General features: G+C 41.8%; 1 protein-coding gene across 2 annotated transcripts in view; it reads right to left on the bottom strand.

The window, feature by feature from the left end:
- Nucleotides 1–21,279, bottom strand: part of ANKFY1 (ankyrin repeat and FYVE domain containing 1) — a 31,033-nt gene extending 9,754 nt beyond the window's left edge. The window contains exons 1-16 of one of the 2 annotated variants that reach the window (XM_015646803.2): nucleotides 21,178–21,279; nucleotides 16,340–16,532; nucleotides 14,733–14,851; nucleotides 12,422–12,560; nucleotides 10,922–11,045; nucleotides 9,601–9,750; nucleotides 8,941–9,106; nucleotides 6,744–6,948; nucleotides 5,937–6,005; nucleotides 5,040–5,239; nucleotides 4,523–4,620; nucleotides 3,916–4,141; nucleotides 2,930–3,028; nucleotides 2,400–2,553; nucleotides 1,313–1,481; nucleotides 309–427 (exon numbers count right to left, since the gene is read on the bottom strand). In XM_015646803.2, coding sequence (XP_015502289.1) covers nucleotides 309–427; nucleotides 1,313–1,481; nucleotides 2,400–2,553; nucleotides 2,930–3,028; nucleotides 3,916–4,141; nucleotides 4,523–4,620; nucleotides 5,040–5,239; nucleotides 5,937–6,005; nucleotides 6,744–6,948; nucleotides 8,941–9,106; nucleotides 9,601–9,750; nucleotides 10,922–11,045; nucleotides 12,422–12,560; nucleotides 14,733–14,851; nucleotides 16,340–16,532; nucleotides 21,178–21,187 — 2,240 coding nt within the window. In that variant the 5' untranslated portion in view covers nucleotides 21,188–21,279. The remainder of the gene's footprint in view (nucleotides 1–308; nucleotides 428–1,312; nucleotides 1,482–2,399; nucleotides 2,554–2,929; nucleotides 3,029–3,915; nucleotides 4,142–4,522; nucleotides 4,621–5,039; nucleotides 5,240–5,936; nucleotides 6,006–6,743; nucleotides 6,949–8,940; nucleotides 9,107–9,600; nucleotides 9,751–10,921; nucleotides 11,046–12,421; nucleotides 12,561–14,732; nucleotides 14,852–16,339; nucleotides 16,533–21,177) is intronic. The other variant, XM_015646804.2, reaches the window with a different exon arrangement.
- Nucleotides 21,280–21,349: the final 70 nt, after the last annotated feature.

The raw sequence follows: 21,349 nt of genomic DNA, 5'->3' as shown, positions 1-21,349 counted from the left end.
TGTTTAATCCAGATTCAAACTGCTTTAAAAAAGGTGACAGAAAAGATTACAAGATCTGATCCAGCAGCTGCTGACACATTCTACAAAAGCACAAGTTCCTGGTTTTGGTTTGACTCTTGTCATCAAGAACATGTTGCTATTATAGATAACAGAATGTGTCTTTAGGATTGGTCAGAATTCCACAAGTGTCACCCACCCAGCAAAAGCCTAAGGAAGCACATAGTTGTTACTGATTTAAGATAGCATTCAATTAATTTATTCCAGGGACATCCCTACATGCAAGGTTTGTATTTTGGAATGGGTCTGACCTGCGGATAAGGAAGCAAGCAATCTGTTCACTGTTCTCATCAATAGCTCTGTGGAGAAGGGTTTGTGAGCAGCCACTTGGTCCTGACCCCCAACATGTTGCATCACAGCCATGCCTAACCTGGAAGGAGAAGCCAAATGACACAGTGAAGGTTTTTTTTCAACAGGCTCCTACTACAGTCTCTGACTAGTGCTTCTGGAACATTAACTCCTAGAAGTAAAAATTGAGATGCCTTGTCTATTCTTGTGACAGTCACTGAATTTCAGGAAGGTACTTTAAAGTCTTCCAGACCAATACTTTATTGGTTTACTGTGTAATCCTTAATTAGGAGGTATTTATTAGCAATTTAAATATTTGTCCATATACTTTGATAGACAGATCTAAAGCAGGTTTGACTAGTCACCTCACTTTCAGCAATGACAAGCAGCTACAGTAAATCAAGCAGCATTAGCAGATGTTGCCTTTGAAGGTCTGGCCCATTTACCTGCTTTCTCAGACATTCAGCTAAACAGAGAGTGTTTTTTTCCAGGAATTGTATTGCTAATATTTGCATTCTTCAACTAGAGAACTACAAGCTTGAGTAATGTGGCACTTAAGACTTGTTCTACTCCACTTTACAAACTATTGACAAGGTTTAAACATGAGTAGTTAAGAGTGTTGACTCCATAAATGTTATCCAATACCAGCACAGTCAAGATCAGTTACAAGATGTATTTCTCAGGTCACTAGCAAAGTTTTTTAATAGTTGTCTCTAGCAGACAACTGGACAAAGCTTTCAAATAACTTCCTTATGAAAAAGACACAAGGAGGTCTACTTTGGTTATGCATACTAAAGTATTTATAAGATTCCTGCAGTAAAGAGGAATTTCTGGTGAAGAAAAGACCTCCAGAAATTAGTAATATTGGATTGGTTCTCTTCATGCATTGAGGTTTTTTTTGCTGATGAAGCCTTTTGTTGCTAACAAGGTGAACAAAAGTGAGACTAAAGCCAACCAACAGTCTTACCAGAGTTGATGCAATATCTTCCAGGTTGTTTTCCAAGGCGAGCCATAAGGGAGGATTTCCTTTCTCATCTGGCACAGACATGTCTGCTCCCCTGGTACAAATGGCATCCACCACGAGTGGGAGCTGGTTTTGGATTGCCAGCTGTAGGGCTGTCTCTCCATCCTGGGTCCTGCAGCAGGGACACTTCCAAGTGTTACAGATGCATTATAAAGTTCACCAAGATCACTTTATTGGCAAAGCCAAGAATTAACTCCTCTCGTATGTATTTTTGCAGTGGTAAAACCATTACAAACACACTGTGTATTTCATCACAGCTCTGGTGTCTACCTTTTTTCTCCCTTCACTTTTACCAAGTGATTGATTTCTCAAGCTGGAAAAACAAGTTAGTGTTCTTAGCTCAGAGACACTGAATTCCTTCAGTGCAGCCACTATTTGAACAGAGTTCCTTCTGAGCCAGCCTGCTGCCATAGAAGCAAACAGCTTTGTCTCCAACATGGCAACACTTCAAGCAACAGTCAAATACCAACTGTTAAAAAGTTGAAGTTAGAACAGCAGCATTAGGCAGTTTGTACCCATGACATTCATTACAGTACAGCTTGCCAAATTTAACAGACAGCCTGTCAGTCATGTAAGCTGACAAATGTTCTGTTAAGTCTAATGTAAGTTGTCTAGGAGATACTGAGGAGGCTAGCTTATCAGACTCCTGTTGCTGCATCTGTATCTAATTATTTCAGATGGTAGCAAACATGCAGATCTAACTGCATTACTAAGCTGGCAAATGGATGAGACAATAGAAGTTCAGTGCTTCTAGGACTGTCTCTAGGACTTCAGTCAGCTAATGAGGATGCTGTTTTATCTAGAATTAGGTAAAATCCTTCTGCAGCCTCAAGAGGAGGTACTGACCAATGGAGCTACACATAGATCCAAGTTAACATACGTAATACCTCACCCATAACTAGTGCCACAAAACAGTGCCAAACATATGTAAATCACCATCTGAAACAGATCTCAAGCCATTATACAAAGGCAGTCACCACCTGCTCCTAGCTAAGTATATGGGTGAGAGCTGTATCAGGTAGAATCTTACCTGACATTTATATCTGCCTGATGTTCCAGCAGGAAGAGGGCACTCTTACTGTCCTGTCTCTGGATTGCCATGTGTAGGAGCGTCTGTCCGTCTGACATGGTGTCATTGATGGATGCCCCAGATCCAAGCAGCTGAGCTGCTATTGTGTGCATGCCTGAACAGTTCAAGCTCATTAGTATTTTACCTTCAGTTCTATAAAACAGACACACTGAGACTAATAGAATGGAGTTAATGTGCACAGACAATGCAGTGATCTGTTATGAAAACTACCAGGGAGCTCACAGAGGAAGAATTCCACTGAACTGCAAGCACAGTTCTGGGCAGAAGCTGTAGGACTAGAAATCTTCCACTAAGTCATATGTGAACACTAATTTTAAAATGTGAAGAACCATCTAAAGCTCTCCTTGACAACTCCTCCCCAGCAGCACAAGCCAGAACATGAACACACACCAGCTGTTTTATCTTTAAGAAAATCTTGTTCACATCATAGCTTCCCTATCATTGTAAATTCTCATCCTGAAGGCACATACCTGTCCAAAGAGCCAATCCCAGCACAGTCTGGTCTCTCGAGTCCTTTAGACTAAAGTCAGGAATAATTTGCAAGTTGTTGGTAGCATGAAGAGCATTAGCTACAAGAGAGCAAAAGGAATTAGGGCATTCTTGTACCTGACCTGCAGTCACACGCTGAAAGCTGCGGCAGCAATGTCACATTTTGTAGTGGGCTGCTCTTTTAGGAGTCACTTTGTAAGATCTGAGCAAAGTACCTTCAGCTTCCCTGATGTGACACTGCATAGGATTCAGACCATATTGCCACTACTGCCTGATCTTAACACATATACTAAGAACAAAATCAATTTTCTAGCTAAGAGGCTTAACCTGCCCCTTTCTAGCTGCAATTCCAAATAGAGTGGCATATACAAAGCCCTGAGAATGAAGAGTGGAGGCTCCATGATATGGTGGCACATCCTTCCTCCCCTGTTCCCTGGGATGGACATTTTCCCCAGTTCACCAATTTCCTTCTAAATCCCATTCATGGTAGGAGACAAAATTGGCCCTGCTTCAGCTGTCAAATGCCTGCTGTTGTATTTAATGAACTCATCATTTGGTATTTGAGCACTCAAGTCCCAGCTCTACTATAATACCAGCATTGCTCTGTATAAAGTCCTCTTACTAAGGAGTTGAGGGAGGCAGAAGTCACACCACAGAACGATGCCTTTATCCAAAATTGATTCCAGCATTCACCTGAAGCAAATGCCTTGGAGTGATTTCACTTTTACAGGTAGAACAGAACCCAACTAATTGTTCAAGTCCATTATCTACAGTGGAGAATTTACAAAGACAAAATAATCTTGTTTTAACAAGAACATTATTTGAGTTTAGGACTAGTTAGCCAGTCTTATTAATTGCTATACTTAAACACTGTTTACAGGAAGACAGGCTTAGTAGTTTGTCAAAACAGCTTGGATGCCATCCTGACACACCAATTCATTGCAGCATCAACATTCTGGACACCTACCTTTTTGTTCTAGGATGACTGACACCACATCTGGGTGATTGTAAGCAATAGCCATGTGAAGGGGAGTTTGCCGATGAACATTCTCTGCTGATGGAGGAGCAGATGCATCCTTCTGCCCAAGCACTGCCTCTGCTGTCTGGATGTTGGGGTTGGCTCCTTGCTGCAGGAGTTCTGCTGTCAGGTTTGCCAGGCCATGCCTGCAGGCTGTGTGCAGTGGGGTTTCTCCCTTTAATAAAAAGAGTGCTGGGTTAACAGCTTGAGACGTGAAGAGAAGCAGCTTTTAAACTATTAAAACTACAAGAGCTGGTGTGAAAAGTTTCACTCCTAGTAGCTGAAGCCCGTTAGGAGTTCCAAACTACATGAGTTAGCTTTTGCTAAGGATTTTATTATGCCAGGCACTGCAGTGCTAAAAGCATATTAACAACTGGTGGTTCTGCAAGAACAGTGCCACAAGAATCCAAGTGGTCACTAGAAAATACCTGAAAATATGCAAAGGTTCACAAAGTGCTCCAGCTTGCATTAAGCTATGGTTTAGCTATAAGAGATCCCTGCTATATTATTTCTGAAGAGAAGTAAAGAAACTTTCAGACTAAGTTTCTGCTTTTACCCATTTGTTTTGGTGGTTGACTTTTGCTCCATGAGTTGCTAGGAAGAGAGAAGCTGCCTCATTTCCTGCACCAGCTGCTCTCTGAAGCAAGCAGTTTCCTAAAGAAAAACCATAAACACTGTTATTCCAACCACACTTTGATACTAACAAGAGTGCTAACACCTTCCCCACTACCTTACAACATTACACTTTGAGGTCAACAAGGAAAACCTTTGGTACTAGGGTTACTAGTAGCTCCCAACACTGGATTGTAACATGCACTTCCATTTACTGATTACACATCTTGAAATTGTAAAGAGGATATTAGAACCTGGCAATGAGTCCAGATTTACTAACACTTCCTGCAAGTCCATCTCAGATTGTCAGTACACCAGCTCTGGGTAAAGCAACTACCACCTAGCATTTATTATGGAAGAAATGCTGCTGAAACCTCCTGCAGCTCCTCCAAGTGCAGTCAGCATTAAGAAATTAACACACAAGCCTTCTGCCTAGAATGAAATACAAACCTCTGGTTTACCTGTTACTGTGTCTGGAGCATCTGTATTGCTGCCTCGCTGGATCAACCTTGCTGCAAAACTGTTCTCATCAAATGAGGTTCCATTCACAACAGGAGCATCCTCAAAAGGGTTCACAGACTGATCAGACGATACAGTGATATACTGGACTGCGAGCCACAGAGCTGTGCTTCCTTCATGATCCTTCAGCTCCAAGTCTAGTCTAAAAATAAGAGTTAGTGTCCCCCAACTTACACTTACAAAGTGGTTCCCTAACACAGCTGAAGTTCCAAGTGTCTGAAGAGCTGGCTCATCTCATACCTCTCTGACAACTTTTGCTTGTCAAGAAGCCTACTGTAGCTCCAGTTACTTCAGAGAGTTTGTGAATACTCTGAAACAAGCACAGCACCTTTTAGTGAGCTGATTGCTCCTAGGGAAGTGTAGAATCCCTGGTAGATTTGGGCTTCCACTAAGTGCAACAAAGACACAAATCTCCTTGAGTAAGCCGTGTACAAGAACTGCAATGCAACTGAGTCAAATGAAGTATTCTGCTTCGCCACCCTAAGAAACCACCTCTAAGCAGAACCCAAGTTGAACTCAAGACTATACTGAGATATTAAGATTATTATTCCTTTTAGATCCACTACAAGCTTCCTACATTACTTTACCTCTGGAATTATTTCAGCCTCTTTGAAAAACAGAGATGCAGTTCCCTGCTTCTTTACAGTAGGGCAAAAACTTACACACCTTCTGATATTGTTTTAGCATCTTCACTTAGGCAAATCCTTTATACTTTTGCATCTCAAGTTATTATTAATCTTATTATAAGGCAAAAAGGCACATAAGAGCTGTTAAACCAGTTTTCACATCTTCACTGTACAAGGTAACCTCAGTGTATTTTACATTCAAGAGAGACTTACTGCTTGCACTGCAGGAGCTGACTGAACACAGGCTCGTTCCTGACCACAATGGACACATGTAATGGGGTCCTGTAATTGGAGCAAGGAACAGTTACAACAGGAACCAGTGAGACACTTCAGACTTTGGCCCCAGTCACCAACATGCCCCTGCAGAGCTAGGGGCTTAACTTTCATCTCTGCTTAAAGGAGAAGGGCACATGCACTTCTTAAAAGCAAGAGAAATCTAAACTTTTAGTGAACATTACTCCAACCACATTGGTAGTGAGGAATTCAATATAAGAAGTAACTTTAAAGGAAGAAGCACAATAGCTTCACCTATCAGAACTGTGCAGCTGATACATTCCAGGTCTTCTATATATTTACAAACTTGCTTGCCAGCCCAAACTAACCTGTGAAAAAGCTTACAGGCCCTACACTTCAGATAACCACACTGCAGAAAGTGGAATTTTTGGAGTATATTTTAGTTTCCCTGACAGCTTCGGGTATACCATTTGTCATCTCAGCTTTTACCATTCAGTGACTCAATAAAGGCAATTTAATTGTGTGCCATGTATTCTAACACTATCAACTAACCCAGCTTTCTGTAGCTGGGCTATGTTTAATTGGCCATGACAGGGCATCATTTAGCCTACACAAATTTCTACTTTGAGTGCTACCAACAGGTCTCAAACTGGGTAAATGAACTCCTGCCTTTAGTATCAGCTGTACTTCACTGAAAGACCTGAACAGGTTCATAGGAGGTTGCATCAGATCACCAGAGCACTGTCTGTTACACTGGTAACACACTTTACTTCCCCCAGTATTTACCTGCCTTTGCTGTCTTGCATGTTTGGGTTGGCTCCTGCCTGCAGGAGGGACTGTGCAATCTGTGCCATCTCTGCCATGACATCTGGCGAGTGCTTCTTGGGGCTGTACGATGCCACAAGGTGCAGAGGAGTCTCCTGGTCTCCCAGTGTAGCGCTATTCACACGGGCACCATTTTTAATGAGGAAGTTTGCAGCAAATTTATCTCCTTTTGTGAAACAAAACAAGGCTATTAATGGATACCTGCAGCCTATATATACTCCAGGAAACAGATACACATGACTTCACTCCATACCATACATTCAATCCAACACAAGTATCTGCTCCTAGAATGCCTCAGCAACAGGCAACTTCAACAATGCTTCACTGCAAAGTCAGGATTAAAATATTTTATAACATGCCCTTGGAAAAAGAGTTCTGCCCACAGTTTACCTGTGACTCAAGTTCTCACATCAGCTAACTGTTATAGAGATACTGACTTTGCTCATTCCTCTAACAAGATAAATCCATTGTTGCTTTAGTAAAATGTTGGACAAGCTGTGATACTAAACATCCAAGTATTTTTTGAACAAAAGGCACTAGTCAAAAGTTTCCAGTTCAAGTCAGTCTGTTGAGTCTTACTACATAAACAAGTAGTAACACCGCCTTTGCTCTTGGAAATTCAGGCCCTCGTATATACAGAGGGTAAGGGCTTTAGTGCAGACCCACCATGCACAGCACTCCCAAGAATTCCTTCTTGAGAGCTTCTCAGGAGTCCAAACTTAGATCTACTTCAACACATGAAACCTTGAACTTGAAACACCAATGCAAAGAATAACTTCAGGAAAATACCAGCTGCCCTTGCTTCAAAGGCTACTTTACATAGACATATTCACATTTTGCGTGGCCTGAATGAAAGACTGGAGAACAAAGAACAGTGCTTCAATCTATATTGCTGGGTTATCTCTGCCAACAAAAAACAAAAATCCCTTTTTCTGATTTCCATATCAGACATTCCCCCACTTTACAGTGATCATAAGTAGTAAGAATCATGTGGCAAGTGCAGACAACTTGCTTTAGCTCCATTTCCAGAACATGTGATTGTTAACTGTGATTAATTCACTGAAGCTGTGGTTACTGAAAAGCAAGTGTTCATTCTCACAGCTCCAGCTCAGACTGAAAGCAGACATTAGAACTATTGACAAATGCCAGTACCAAGAATGAAGAGCAGCCTGCTGCAATTTTTCCAGTGTTTTGTAAGGCTGCAGCCATCACAACACTGACCTATGCCTACGATGTCTCCTGTGGCTGAAGCCTCACTCACAAAAACAGATGCCAGAATTACCCTGTTAAGACATGTAGGAGATTAATTTAAATTTTGTGAGCTTAAAATAACGCTCCCAATTTCTTCCTTTACTTCTAGGGGTCCGAGACAGTTTGGTGCTAGAAATAAACTTTCTGGAACAGAGCTGCCAAAGACATTGCAGAAATAACGAGCAGCACAAGGTGTTTGCTGCAGATTTTTTACCACACTTTGACCACAGGCCAAGATGCTGCTGATCCAAAGCCTTCAGAGTACTGTGGCCATGGCAACCAGAACCTGCTGTGCTCCAATTCTCATAAGATACATTTTCCACTCTAAGGTGGAGAACAGCTCGATATAATCATATAGTTGTACTCAGACTCCACTCTGGTAACTGCACTGGAGCTTTGAAAATATTCAGGCTGGACAGAGATACCTCCACTTACTCCTCACCTTCCTGCAGTCAGATTTTCCTCTTCTGAAACTGTGCAGTAGTGAGGACCCTTACTGTGAGCCATACCTCAAAGAAGCATATGCTGCATTCAACCCAGGTCTAGAAAAAGGCTTCATCTTTGTGACCCTTATGTTGTCATGCTCAATTCAACTAATACTGTCAGATTAGAATATTCCCAGTATCTCCCTATATTTCTTCTCTTAGCAGGAAATGTTCCACTATATTGCACCTGGATGTCACATAGCACAGGCTTGCCCAGCCAGCAGACTGCCTCTCAGATCTCAAATAATAGTCTGTTTGCTTTCATGTCTAAAAAAAAAAAAAGAAACAGGAGAAGAAACAGGACAAAGTTCATACTTCACTACAATTTTCTAACTGCAGTGTCAACTACAATATGAGACAGGAATAGACTTTGAAATATATATTCCACACTGGGAACAAAGCTTCACATCTCATCTACTTACCTCTCTGGATGGCTTTATGGAGCAGACTCCAGCCTCTCTTGTCTGCCCTGTCTACGTCAGCCTTGTAGTTGACCAGTGTAGTTGCAATACTCTCCAATCTTTGGGCCAGGGCTAGATCCAGAGCAAGATCTCCATTGTGATCCAACTCGTTGAGCTTCCCAGGAAGCTACAACACAAATAAAGCCAACTGACATTACAAGTAATTGAATAATTCTTCCTTGCCCTCTGTTGAGGGACAATTCATTTGCTAGTTGTTTGGAGTTTTCATCTGAGCAGAACAAATACCTGTTACTTCAGCTTTCAACAGAAAAGTTGTTCAAGGAAATGATTCTTACTGAACTGCCATGAAGCAGCAGAGCTGTCTATTACAACCATTCAGCTTTAAATGTGCATAACAATATCAGGTAATGGATTTTATTAGATATATTCTGTTGTATGCAAGATGTTTTAAGTGTTATGAATTACTTCTAAATTATGTCTTTATGGAGCTACTGCCAGACAAACCTTCATTACAGACACCGAAGTAGCTGTGGCAGTGCTAAACATGCAAATAAGAATTAGGAACAAAAATCAATAGCAAGGTTCAGACTGGTCCTTAGGAACTAGTTGTTACTTGAAACAGCAAATTCTAGAAGATAGATCAAGTCAGTCTCACTATACCTGTGAATCCATTTCAATAAGATACAAAAAGACTACATCTTCTCTCTCAACTTTAATGGCCTTATGCAAAGGATATTCTGTCTTTGACTTGAACATTTTATACAATAGCTGAGCACTCATGCTGCTGAAGTCTTCTTTACGCAAGTCATCCTAGGAGCAATAAAAAAAGAGAAGGGTGAGCAATACTCCTGTTTTATTTATAGACAAGGCATTGCACAATGTAATTCTGAAGTTCACAGAAGAAGTTCAGTTAGAAGTTCAATTTTGTAACATTTTGCCAAGAACAATCCCAGATAGTCTTTTAAGATTAGGAAGAAACAATCAGGAAGCTTTAAATCTTGCATTTTAGTTTCAGTATCAGTTAGTGAAATTTTTATTCCTTTTTGTCTACAGACATGGAAAACTAGCACTTTACCTGACACTGTGGTGGATTAACATCTAGGCTTTCAAATAATCCTCTACGAACTTATTCATAACTCTGACAAAAAGTCTTACAGTTATTGAAGACCGATTCATAAAATTATGAATAAAAGTAAACTGAAGCCTAGGAATAACAAGATCTTAAGTCTGAGTTAGTGCTCATTTGACTAAACAGAAACAACTTCATTTTCAGGAAGAAATAAGTGTCAAAAGTTAGGAGTCAAGAAGAAGTCAAGAGTTAAAACTGCTGACCCACAGGTTTGCATATAATAATCTTTTTTTATGGATTAACATATCAAAACACTTCCCTGTGCCTTTGAATTAGCCAAGGAAAGAAACCTCCACATCTAGAGTATGCATTTTAGATTCATAATAACCTAAAGTCCCCCCTCAAGTCTACTGTTGACAACTCTTATTTTAAAGGCTAATTCATTATTCAGTTAATCAAACTTTCTTCGAACTAAGAGATCAGAGTTTCAAGTGAAACTTCTAAGCTGGTTACAAGACTGTCTGCCTCTCCCTCCATTACAGAAGATAAATTTCCTTGGCTTCCATGAATTATGTTGGCCTGGGATTTGTGATCTGTATAGACAGAGACCAACTATGGATGAACTTCTAAACACTTGGGAGCCCAGATTTGATAAACAACCCTCTTGCTTATTAGAAGACAGTCCTTTCTATCTTGCTCTTGTTTAGGAAACTGAGACACTTTGTACAGTGGAGTATTTCCAATGAACAGAACAAGTCTTCAGGCAGAAGTTACTCCCCCCCACCAAGACATTCTCAAGACAACTGACCAACTAACTGAGGTTAGACAGTGTGGGAGGGTAAGCAAAATTATACTATTAAGTTTTATAATGTGCAAACATTTTCTGTCTTGCTTCCTGGTGCCAGGACTCACCCAGTGGCTAGCAATGATCTCAGCACAGTAGTTGAGGAGCGTGCTGGCACTGAGCTCCTCAGCAGTCTGATAGAAACGGATGCAGTTCCTGACATTAACGAGTGACATAACTCCTTTTTCACATCTGTCAAAACCGAAAGCCAGTGGTCAGTAATCAAAAAGCTTTACTTAATCACTCTCTCATGCTGCAACAAAGACCTGATATCTTCATAATATAAACATACTTCAGCAGCAGCCCTAGAAGACACCTTCCCTGTGAGCAAACTTCTCTAAGAATCCACCTAGCCAAGGTCCCATGATAACACCTCACTGGAGGAGTCTGCAAGGAGAAATCCATCCCAGTTCTGCCAAGGGCACAAACTGCAGCTCATTCACTGCTATGAAGTAGGGAAGATACACTACAGTGATCACAGGCAGGGGTAGTTGAGGTGGGGTATCAGGAAAAATGTCTTCACTGAAAGGGCAGTCAGGCACTGGTACAGTCATCATCCCTGCAGGAATGTAGATGTGGCACCTGGGGATATGGTTAATGATGGACTTGGCAGTGCTGGGCTGCTGACCACTCTATCTTAGTGCTCTTCTCCAGCCTAAACAATTCCATTATTCAGTGATTCTATACCCAAAAAAAACATCTCATAATTATGAATGGCATCCTACACATGGACCTGTCACTGAACTACTATGACCAGACAACTGCCAAGCTCACAGTACTTTAGGGCAGTTTTTAGGCTGGTACAAGGTTTGAAGCAGTTTTAGCATTGGCCTTACATATTTCAACTTCTCTAGTCAGAACACTTGATAGCAATTTAGTTGCTTCACGTTGAAGGCATACAAATCATAGATTATGAATGTCATGTACTGCTCCAGACAACCCTTGGGCAAAGGATTATTCTATCAAAGGGCACTTTGATTAAATTGAAGGCTTTGAAGATGTACAGAACTTGACAAGGTTTCAATATGTACATTCAGGCTTCTCACTAACACTAAAGGATTTAGAACATTCAATAATTCAAGATAACAACCTAGCCCCTAGTGCCACAGTGTAATCATAGTCTCAGAATGGGAAAGCATCATACTCTAATATTAACCTTATTTCTGAAGAAAAGTTGCACAAGATGTACAGAAGTTACAAAAATTTCACCTGTGCCACTTAATACTGCAAACTAATTGCCACTGAATCTTCCTAGCATTCTCTAACAATTCCTTTCTTGCAACTCTCCTGAACCTGATGCTATTCTACTGATCTCTTCTCAACACCAGATTTGTGTTATTAGCTTGACTGGGAGAAGAAATGAAAAGTAAACATAAAACTTATGATAAGTCTGCTATAGTTTAATTCTAGTACAATGCTTCATTTCCCCTGATAAACTAAATGACATTGCTGTATTACTAAAAGCTCAAGACTTTGAAAAAGCATAATTTTATCCTACTGCCAGCAGCTATCATCTTATTTCTGTTCAAACAAGGTTTAAGAGTTCAAGTATATTTACCAAGACTCACCTTTCCCTAAGCAACTGGAGCTGAAATTTATTAGCTAATTTCATGAGCTCTGTCAAGAAGATATCATCTTCTCTTAGCTCAAGTTCATCTGTGTAGATCCACCGCAGCATTGCCATGGTTACCTCTGGGTCAGCATCTGCTACAGGGAGCAACAGGATTAATAAAATACTTAAAACCAACCACCTATCCTAGTAGTTGCTATTCCTTTGACTTCAAAAAGTTACAGCTACCACAAAAAGAAAAATGCAGTCTTGTTTTGAAACTGTACTTAGTTAAAAATGTCAAAACTGGTAAAATTGGTCAGATGTTGAAATGAGTGCTGGCACCAAGCAGGAAAACCTTCTTACACTGCAACACTGTGCAGAAAGCAGGGAGCCCTACAACACCCATCTGCTACACCAACGTTGCCTTTATAAAGTCCTTAGTCCCTCACATATGACCCAGTGCACATGCACACCTGACAAGAATAAAGCCCTTTTTTAATTTAACAGCCGTATTTTATGAACTGATGCAATCCAACAAAGGTACTTACACCTTGTTACACTTAATCACACTATGGGACACTACAAGTCCAGTGGTCAAGGACCTTTGTCACTCACACACAATTAAAATGACAATCCATCTTACAAGGATGGGCATAAGAATAACTTCAGAAGATCATATAACCTACAACAAAAATACAATTAATTTTAAAAATTAACCTTAGTCCTTCAAGATGTTTAGTTCTTTAAAAAAAATTAAATTAAAAACCTTAAAGACACCAAAATACCCATCCTAAAACATCTCCTTTAGATGGAGGGTTGGCCCAGATTATCTGCAGAGTAGTAGCAGTACTTGGCATGCAGACTGCCTCCCAGGAATCACAAGGTTTTAGTCAGACAAGTATTTTTTGCCAAACTTGAAGCAATCAGAAAGCCTACTTGAGATGTACTATCAGCTCTGCCTTGGCAGAGGTTAAGAGTGCATCTTCTCCCTCTCAATAAGAGAACATGTGTCCATCTCTTTCTACTCTTTCAAAGATTAGAAAATTCTACAGATTACATGAACTCTAAAAGCGTTCAATCTCAAATGCTGCCTGCATTCTGAAGATAAGATTCAGGCAATCTTAGCTTGCAAATTCTTAAGAGAACCCCTTAAGAAAACCATTTCCAGGGAATAGCTTGTTTCTTGCTTCAGCTACTTCATAAGATAGTCCTTGTGCCATTTATCAAATTTAAAAAAAAAATCAATAATGCAATTTTACAGTGTAAAATATCATTTACTAGCATGTATTTAAGCAGTGTTTGCATTGTTAAATGTGTAAGACTGCAGTTCTATTTGAGATTCTCAGACTAGCTTAGCTGTGGAGCTAGAAATGCTTTGGACTGCCACTTGTAATGACACTACAGTTAACATAAGAGCTTTTTAGTAATAATTTTTGTTAGCATAGCACTCAATTTAAAAGCTCCTTGGCATCTGTTTTCTTGTTGCTGCAGAATGATCCACAAATCATGTTGCAAGGAAGCCCATGCTGTCCTGTAAAACCAGCTTGCTGTGACTTGCTACTTTCCAGTCTGTCTGCACTTAGAATTCAGGGTAAGATTCAGTGCAGAATGTGAAGCCATTCTTAATATTCAACATGCCGGTCAGCAAGCCTGCTTCATATCTGGTTTTATTGCTCACAAATTAATTGTATAAGACTCTCCTACACTGTTAAGTACAGAAAAACCTGTTCAGAGGTTCAATCTACAGAAGCACTGCCCAGTGTAAGTACATGCAAGAAAACAGCTACAACAGAACAAAATGCTCATGTAGAAGATGGTCTTTTAGAAAACTTCTTTTCCTCACCTGTTTTACAAAGGTATCACAGTGCCAAAGCAAACAGTTTTAATAACACATCAATACTTGCATTCACTTCCCACACACACTATGTTAACAAGCAGCAAGGTATTTCCATGACACGCTTCAGAGAAATTATGCACACTACCTCAAAAAGCCCTGTCCTTCCTCAAAAAGGAAGAAGTCAAGCTCCTCCATATAGATTTGTTTTTCATTATGTTTAGTTGACTCTAGAAAAGACAAACAGGCCACCAATCTCAACCCCTGTTTGTTAAAGAGAAAGAAGGCAGGTTATTGATTTAACTACCACTAGCACCCAGTTCACAAGCTCACTATCACTTTCCAGAGAGAGAGCTCGGTAATCAACAGATTAAGCACCACTTTTCTGGACAGCTCTAGACTGAAAGGCATTAAAGTAACCTTCTCCCAACAGGCCCTTTCACAAGTCACCCTAAAGACAATCGAGGCATCACATTACTCAGCAGTGACTGACCTGACAGATCCAGCTCCTCTGTTGAGGCAAGGTTGGCAAGACTCCACGTATCGCTGCGTGCCGCCAAGACAAATTTGTGAGCGCTGATGTGCTTGTCCCCAACCTTTATCTTCAGATCACTGATACAAGAAAAGAGCACAAACATCCATCATGGAGGCTTCTCCAGCACTTAGGTACATAGAGATTCAGCATCTCCAAGGTATCTATGTCTGGGTATCAACATTTAGGTTCAAGTTGTTTGAGATAAAACACAATTGGTTAAGTAGAACATGTGAAATGAAAATTTGTATTTTTCTAGGGAGAAATGCAGTGAGTCATTAATATTTCAAATGCTTGGTTGGGTTTGGTTTTTTTAAACCATTTGAGAATAAACAGCAAGAGAATTATTGTAGAAGTTAGGAAAAGCCAACAATCTTGAAGTTAAATATTTATGTCACAGTGCCCATATTAATACTGTCAGATAAGCACCAATGCTTTCAGGCAAGTGCAGCAAGAGAACAATGCTGCTTGACAGTAGTCTGAGTGCAAGGCAGAATCCCCAGTTCCCAGGAGACCAGCTGTCAAGAACACCTATTTCATCCTCACCCTTTACACCACCTTTCCACTGCAGTTAGAAAATACTTGCCCTGCTCAAAATCCCATGGCTTGCAAATGCTTTCCAGACCATTTTCCAAATCAAAACACTGCTATAAACTACAACACAACACAGAGATGTTACTTAATGAAACCTGCACTGGGACCTACCTTTCTCATTCTGTAATATGTAGCCCTTATAGACAACTATTCAATGCCTTTAAAGCTAAGAAGCTGAAGAGAAATAAAGTGCTCCAACTCTTCTGATATTTACTACCTATCAAATCTTTTACCCAGCAAGCTACAGTAAGTTCTTGCAGGCACAGAGCTTTTTCTCAGGGAGGCTCATGAAGAGATGCTGGTGCAAGGAGATTTTAACTGAAATAGATTTTCTCTTACATGACTAAACTCCTTTACTATATTGGCATTGCTTTCAGTAACAACAAAAAAATTGATAAATATCAGAGTACTCTCAGAACTTAATCAGCTCAGAGATCTAGAATATGGAAGGGATCCTTCGTGTGCCCATGGAAAAGAAACTCTTAACCATAATTTTGTGTTGAGATTCAAAAATACAGTGTATCACTAAGTCACATACATCACAAATACAACCAGACAAGCCAAATTAATCAGGCTTCCTCACACACAACAGGAATACAGAACTGAAAATGTTTTAGGACAAAGCCTTTCAAGAAAGGAAGAGTTTTTCCAGACACATTGTGCAATCAATCCATCAGCTAAGTATGGTTCAGTTCAAAACTCCTTCTGTTCAAAGGAAGCTTACTGCTGACAGTGATCATGGTTAGTTTTCCTCTGAACTTGTCTGAGAGATGAATTTCTGCTTAGAGCTCTCAATTCAAGAATGTGATTCAGTATGCCATGACTTTAGCATGCTCTTCCATCCACAACTTCATCTCAGGACCCTACTCACACCAGGCAGCGAAGAATTTTCCTTGTCTACGACCAGGACCTAGTACAGTCAATAAAGTCAAAGGTTCCTGTAATTCCCCTTTCCCCAGAGGGATGTTCCTTACCTGTACTGCTCCTGCTGATAGAGTTCAGCTACAATGGCGAGAAGTCGACTGATGAAGGTGTCACTGGCATTGTCCTGGTTGGCCTCGACAGCCAGAAGGTTGCATCTCCTTTCTGTATCAACAAGTTTCTTCTGCAGCTTCACATACTCCTGGCGGAGGAGCATCAGGTGCTTTTCCAGCTTGGCCACCTCCTCTGCAAGGCACACAGTGTTACTGCAAGGCTGAGACATGCACACTTTTGTTTGGCATCTGAGGGTAACTTAACCCTCAGATTACACATGTTGTTTAATTACAACACTCCAAGGAGAGTCTCTCCTCTTCCAAATACCTGAGAATCTCACCCCCAGTATTAAAACTTCTACTTTGTATAATTTTCATAAACACATTGAAAAATCGTAACACAGGGATAAAAGCCACTTACAAAGAAAGCTCTGAATTCTATTTGGTCAGAAATGTCATAAAGTTCCTGAAGCCAAGGGAGTCCATTTCTGTGACAATTATGGTGGGGCAGAGAACTAAGTCTTTGGTTCTTATCCATTTTTTCAGTCTAGTTAACATGCTGTTTGACTTTACAGCTGATACTTAAAGCACAAGTGAGCATTAGAACAGTTGCTGATGTACCATACCTACCTCAGAGCATTTAACTGACCTGTTTAGAACTCCTCAACCTGTCAGCTAAGAAACCCCCCAAAAAATGGCCAGAGAGGAGAACGGATTGTCCCCAGAATCTATGTGCTAAAGGCCAGTCAAAAATATGTAAAACTATTTCCTGCTGGCACACACACTCCTCCACTGGCAAGGCATCACAAATGGAGTCAAGCCCATGATGGCTATTTCAGTTCAGGATTAGCAAAGCGACAGCACCTGGGAATGTGATCCTTCAACAGGTATTTCCATCCCACTGCAGAAGCCACTTTTCCACCACACTTAACTGGTCACTCCACACCATGCTGGGATAAGCTGTTCACTGAATTCAACCCAGGCCATCACTACAAAAAGCCCCTACACTTCACTGCTGGAAAGAAACATCTGTAAAAGTACTTAAAAACAATCCAACTTATGAGTGCTTCTTTATGGATTAATTGCAAAAACTTTATGTTTGCTATTAATCACAGTGCTTCATTATTTCCCCCTCTATCATTAAGTTGATTTTTCAAGTAAGGCCAAATTCCAAACCATTCCTAAAATAAGAGGTGGCAGGGAGGATAAATTTTGAAGCTAACCACTGATTTTAGGTGGGAAAGTTCCTACAAGATTACTCCCTACTAGCCAGGAATTCATATTTCAACGACTTTTCTAAATATTTACCAAACATCACTAGTACAAACAACGAGAAACTGAGCTGTGTTGATCAGTGTTTTCTTCTTGCTTCTGTAGAAAAGTTCAACAGCACAGCTGACCTTGGCCTTGCTCTGACACAGGTCCCCAGGGCAGAGCATCAGTCTCTGGCTCTGCTGCAGACAGAACACCTTGTTTAGCCTGTCCTCTATGGACCCTGCAGCAAATGCTTCATCTAAGTCTTTTAACTTAACAACTATTGCAATGGATAAACAAAAGGCAACACATCCCATTTTATTTTTCAGTTAATGCTACATAAGCAGGTTTGGCAGCTACTTCCTTCAACAGCCTTTTCATTAGCCTCATCCTTCAAAATTTCACAGACACCATCTCCTTTGGGATACCTTTCTTTTTCTATTGAAATTACTCTGGTTTCAGAATTGTGCCATCAGCACCACACCAAGCCTCAAGGAGGGTTTGAAATCCTGCTGTGGTCAGTGTTTCTATGTGGAGATGAATGCAGTTTTGCTGTTCCCAGAACTAGAAGGACACGTCCCTTGAGCAACTACTCCTTCCTCATTTCTCCATTAGGATAGTGTTGGAGGGGGACTAAGCAGGGAGAGCAGGAGTCTGACAGGAGCCCAGAGCAAAAAACACTGAGAACTGCACCAAGAATGAGTGTATGAACAGCATCATCCACTGTTCATCTAGTGACACTTTTAGATGGCATACAAATTCAAACACCAGGAATAAGAAGCTGCCTAATGATGCTCATTGCATGCATCACATTACAGAAATATTGCATCTTTCAGTCAAACCATGGGAGTGCAAGGGTGGGAATAAAGAATCCGGACCAGAGGTAACATTGTAAATACTGACATTTTACCAAAGTCAGCTCACTAGCTCCAAATTAGACTGAAATCACTAGGATACATTGCAGAACTACCTTAAACCCCCCAACAGCAGTAGTGAAGCTTCCTGCATGACCAACAATCCAGCTTGTTAGTGCTGCTTTCAGGGCAATCCCAGACAATCCCGACCAGCAGTGAAAGTACCTCGAAGAACCAAAGCTTTGAGAACTCTTGTTTTCAGATTGACACCATATGCTTCCTGCAAACTCAGAGAGAAGGACTGAAAGGTATTTGCTTGCTGTACCAATTAGAAGAATTGTAAAATAAAGAGTTTCTCTTACTCTACAGGACAACCTGCACACATGTTGTGTAGCAGCCACACTTGAGGACAGTATTTTATCTTACAGCACATTTCAAATGCACATTCAAGAGAGTCCTCAATGTCCAGTTAATCAACATTTACAGCACAAGAGCAAAGCCTCAGTTTTCCTTATAAACTGCTCACTTAAAAGTGAACAAACAAAATCCACTTACTACAGGAACACACACACACACTTAATGAGGTCCTTGCCTCAAGATATGAAAGGACAGGCTTAGTAAGATAACAGTAAGCCTCTGGCTAAACAGCAATCCAAATGCCTCAGTGAAGAGGATGCCTGGGTTCAGCAGAGCAGAAAAGACAAAATGCCTCTTCTTCTGAGCCCCAGTCCAGGTAAATAAAAGCAGCTTTTGTTAACAGCTTTCTGGCAGATTGATCAGCATCTCATGAACCAGCAGAAGTTTATATTCCATATCAAAGACTTTGAAGAGGATTACAGGAAAGGCTGCTTTCATTTTCTTAGAGGAGAAGGCACAGAAGTAATCGGGAACAGATAGCTGAATGCAAGTAAGGAGGCAAAAGGCAATGAGGAGACAGACAGCACATAGAAAAAATCTGAGGGAGGGTCTAGTGGAAGCTATCACACAGCCCATTCCACACATCAAAAGCAGTCCCAGCAGCCATACAGACAAACTTCATTTACTTACATAGTGGACCTGAGTAAAGTATTTCAGAAAAACAGATTATTTTCTTACCCCCTCCACTGCTCCACACTCTGACCCTTATCTCCCCAAGGATGTACAAGTCACTCCTTTCTTGTTCCTCCTCATTTTGATCTTTACCCTGCCACAACCCAAAGTTCTACAGCTACTGCTTCTTTACACTCAAGCATTAATACAAAAATTCTTACCCATGCCTGCATGTAAACCTCCAGAACCCAGAAATTACAAATGCCAGCTTGGCTCTTGTCTTACTAAGGTGTTCAGTAAATCTTGAAGGTAGTAATTGCAATAAATCTGATGTAGGATTTTTCTAGAGAGAGGCAACACCTCCTTATGAGAAAAAGCACTTGGCTTCTGAGCTAATAACCAGAATTTGACAAGCTCCCTTCCTTAATAGGCCTTCACCTTTCAGCTGACTCAACTGTAGCTCTTAACCAGAAAAGTGTGGCTGCAGATAGGTAACTTGTTAGCAGGGACAAAATGAGCCTCTCTTCCAACACATCCTAAGAAACTGAGAAGGGTGACAACTCCAGCTTGTTATTCCTGGTCACACAGGATCATTCATTGGTCATGTGCCTTTTTCAGCCAAAAGATCACAGAATTACTTAAGTCAGGGAAGAATCTCTGAGAAGCACAGATTGTCTGGAATGGGGCTTGCTTGTATCAGCTCCAGGTTAATTCTGCAAAGGAGAACTGTGAACCAGAGCCTCACATCTTTGAGGGTCTCACTGGAGAAGGTTTCACTACCTGAAGCCAGCTTGGACATCTAAAGCTCTCCAGAACTGGGTCACCAAGGCTTAAAAGCAAGCATAAGAGGCTGGTCAGCTAAAAAAGAAGCAGTGGTATTTCAGCACACAAGAAATTAGGCATTTCTCTAAGGACTTAACAAACCAACTTGACTGCAGCATCCTCTCAGCTAATAGTCTACAAATGTTCCTAAAATTTCACCATTGTCCAAGAGCTGCACTTCAAGAGTTGAAGGCTCTGCTTTCACAATTCTAACTTCATTTCCTTTGTAACTTAGAGTATTTTAGCTCAGTTTGCCTAATCAGTTTCCTCCAAGAAAAAGAGGAAGCTTGTCTTGCAGAAACGAGTGGAACTGCAAAAATCCAGGCGTATTTTTCAAGTCCCATTAGGTTAAATTAATTTGAATGGTGTAACTGACAGTCTTCAAGCACAACAGCAGCACTCCAGGAGCTCTGCAGATCTCACCTGAGCCTGACAAAAGGACTCCGGCACAGGCAGCCCGCCCTGCTCCAGTGAAAGCCGCCGCCCGCGGCGACTGGGGCAGGGCACGCCGGGATGAGCCCCCGGACAGCCCTGGGATGAGCCCCACGAACCGGACGGGATCTCCTTGCGGCTCTGCCTGACCCGCCGCCTGCGGGGAGGGCTCTGCGGAGGGTCCTGGCCGGCTCCCACCGCCCCCGGCCACCCCAAGGCCCCTCCTGAGAGGCAAAGCCACCCGCACCAGGCCGGCCCCGCCCGGGGGCGTCCGCCCGCGGCCCCCGCCATCTCCCGCTCATCCCGGGGGCGGCCCGCCCCACCCGCCGCGGGCAGGGCCGAGCCCGTCCCGCACGGGAGAGCGGCGGGAACCGCACACTGCAGTGCCCCGCAGAGCGGCGGAGGTCCCCGGCCCCGCCCGGCCCCTCACCCGGGCTCCCCCCTCACCTTCCGCCATGTTGGCTCCGGCTCCGCAGCTCTCGCGAGAGCCGCCGTCCGCCCCAGCGCCAGAGCACGGAGATCTCGCGAGAGCAGCGGAACGGCGCCGCCACCGACCGCGCCGCTGGGACGGACCCGCTCGCTCCGCGTTATCCCGGGTTACCCCGCCTTCTCCCGCCTT

The sequence above is a fragment of the Parus major genome, chromosome 19, assembly GCF_001522545.3.
Source record: "Parus major isolate Abel chromosome 19, Parus_major1.1, whole genome shotgun sequence".
In the NCBI taxonomy this organism is placed as follows: domain Eukaryota; kingdom Metazoa; phylum Chordata; class Aves; order Passeriformes; family Paridae; genus Parus; species Parus major.
This window is presented reverse-complemented; position numbering and strand designations above follow the sequence as displayed.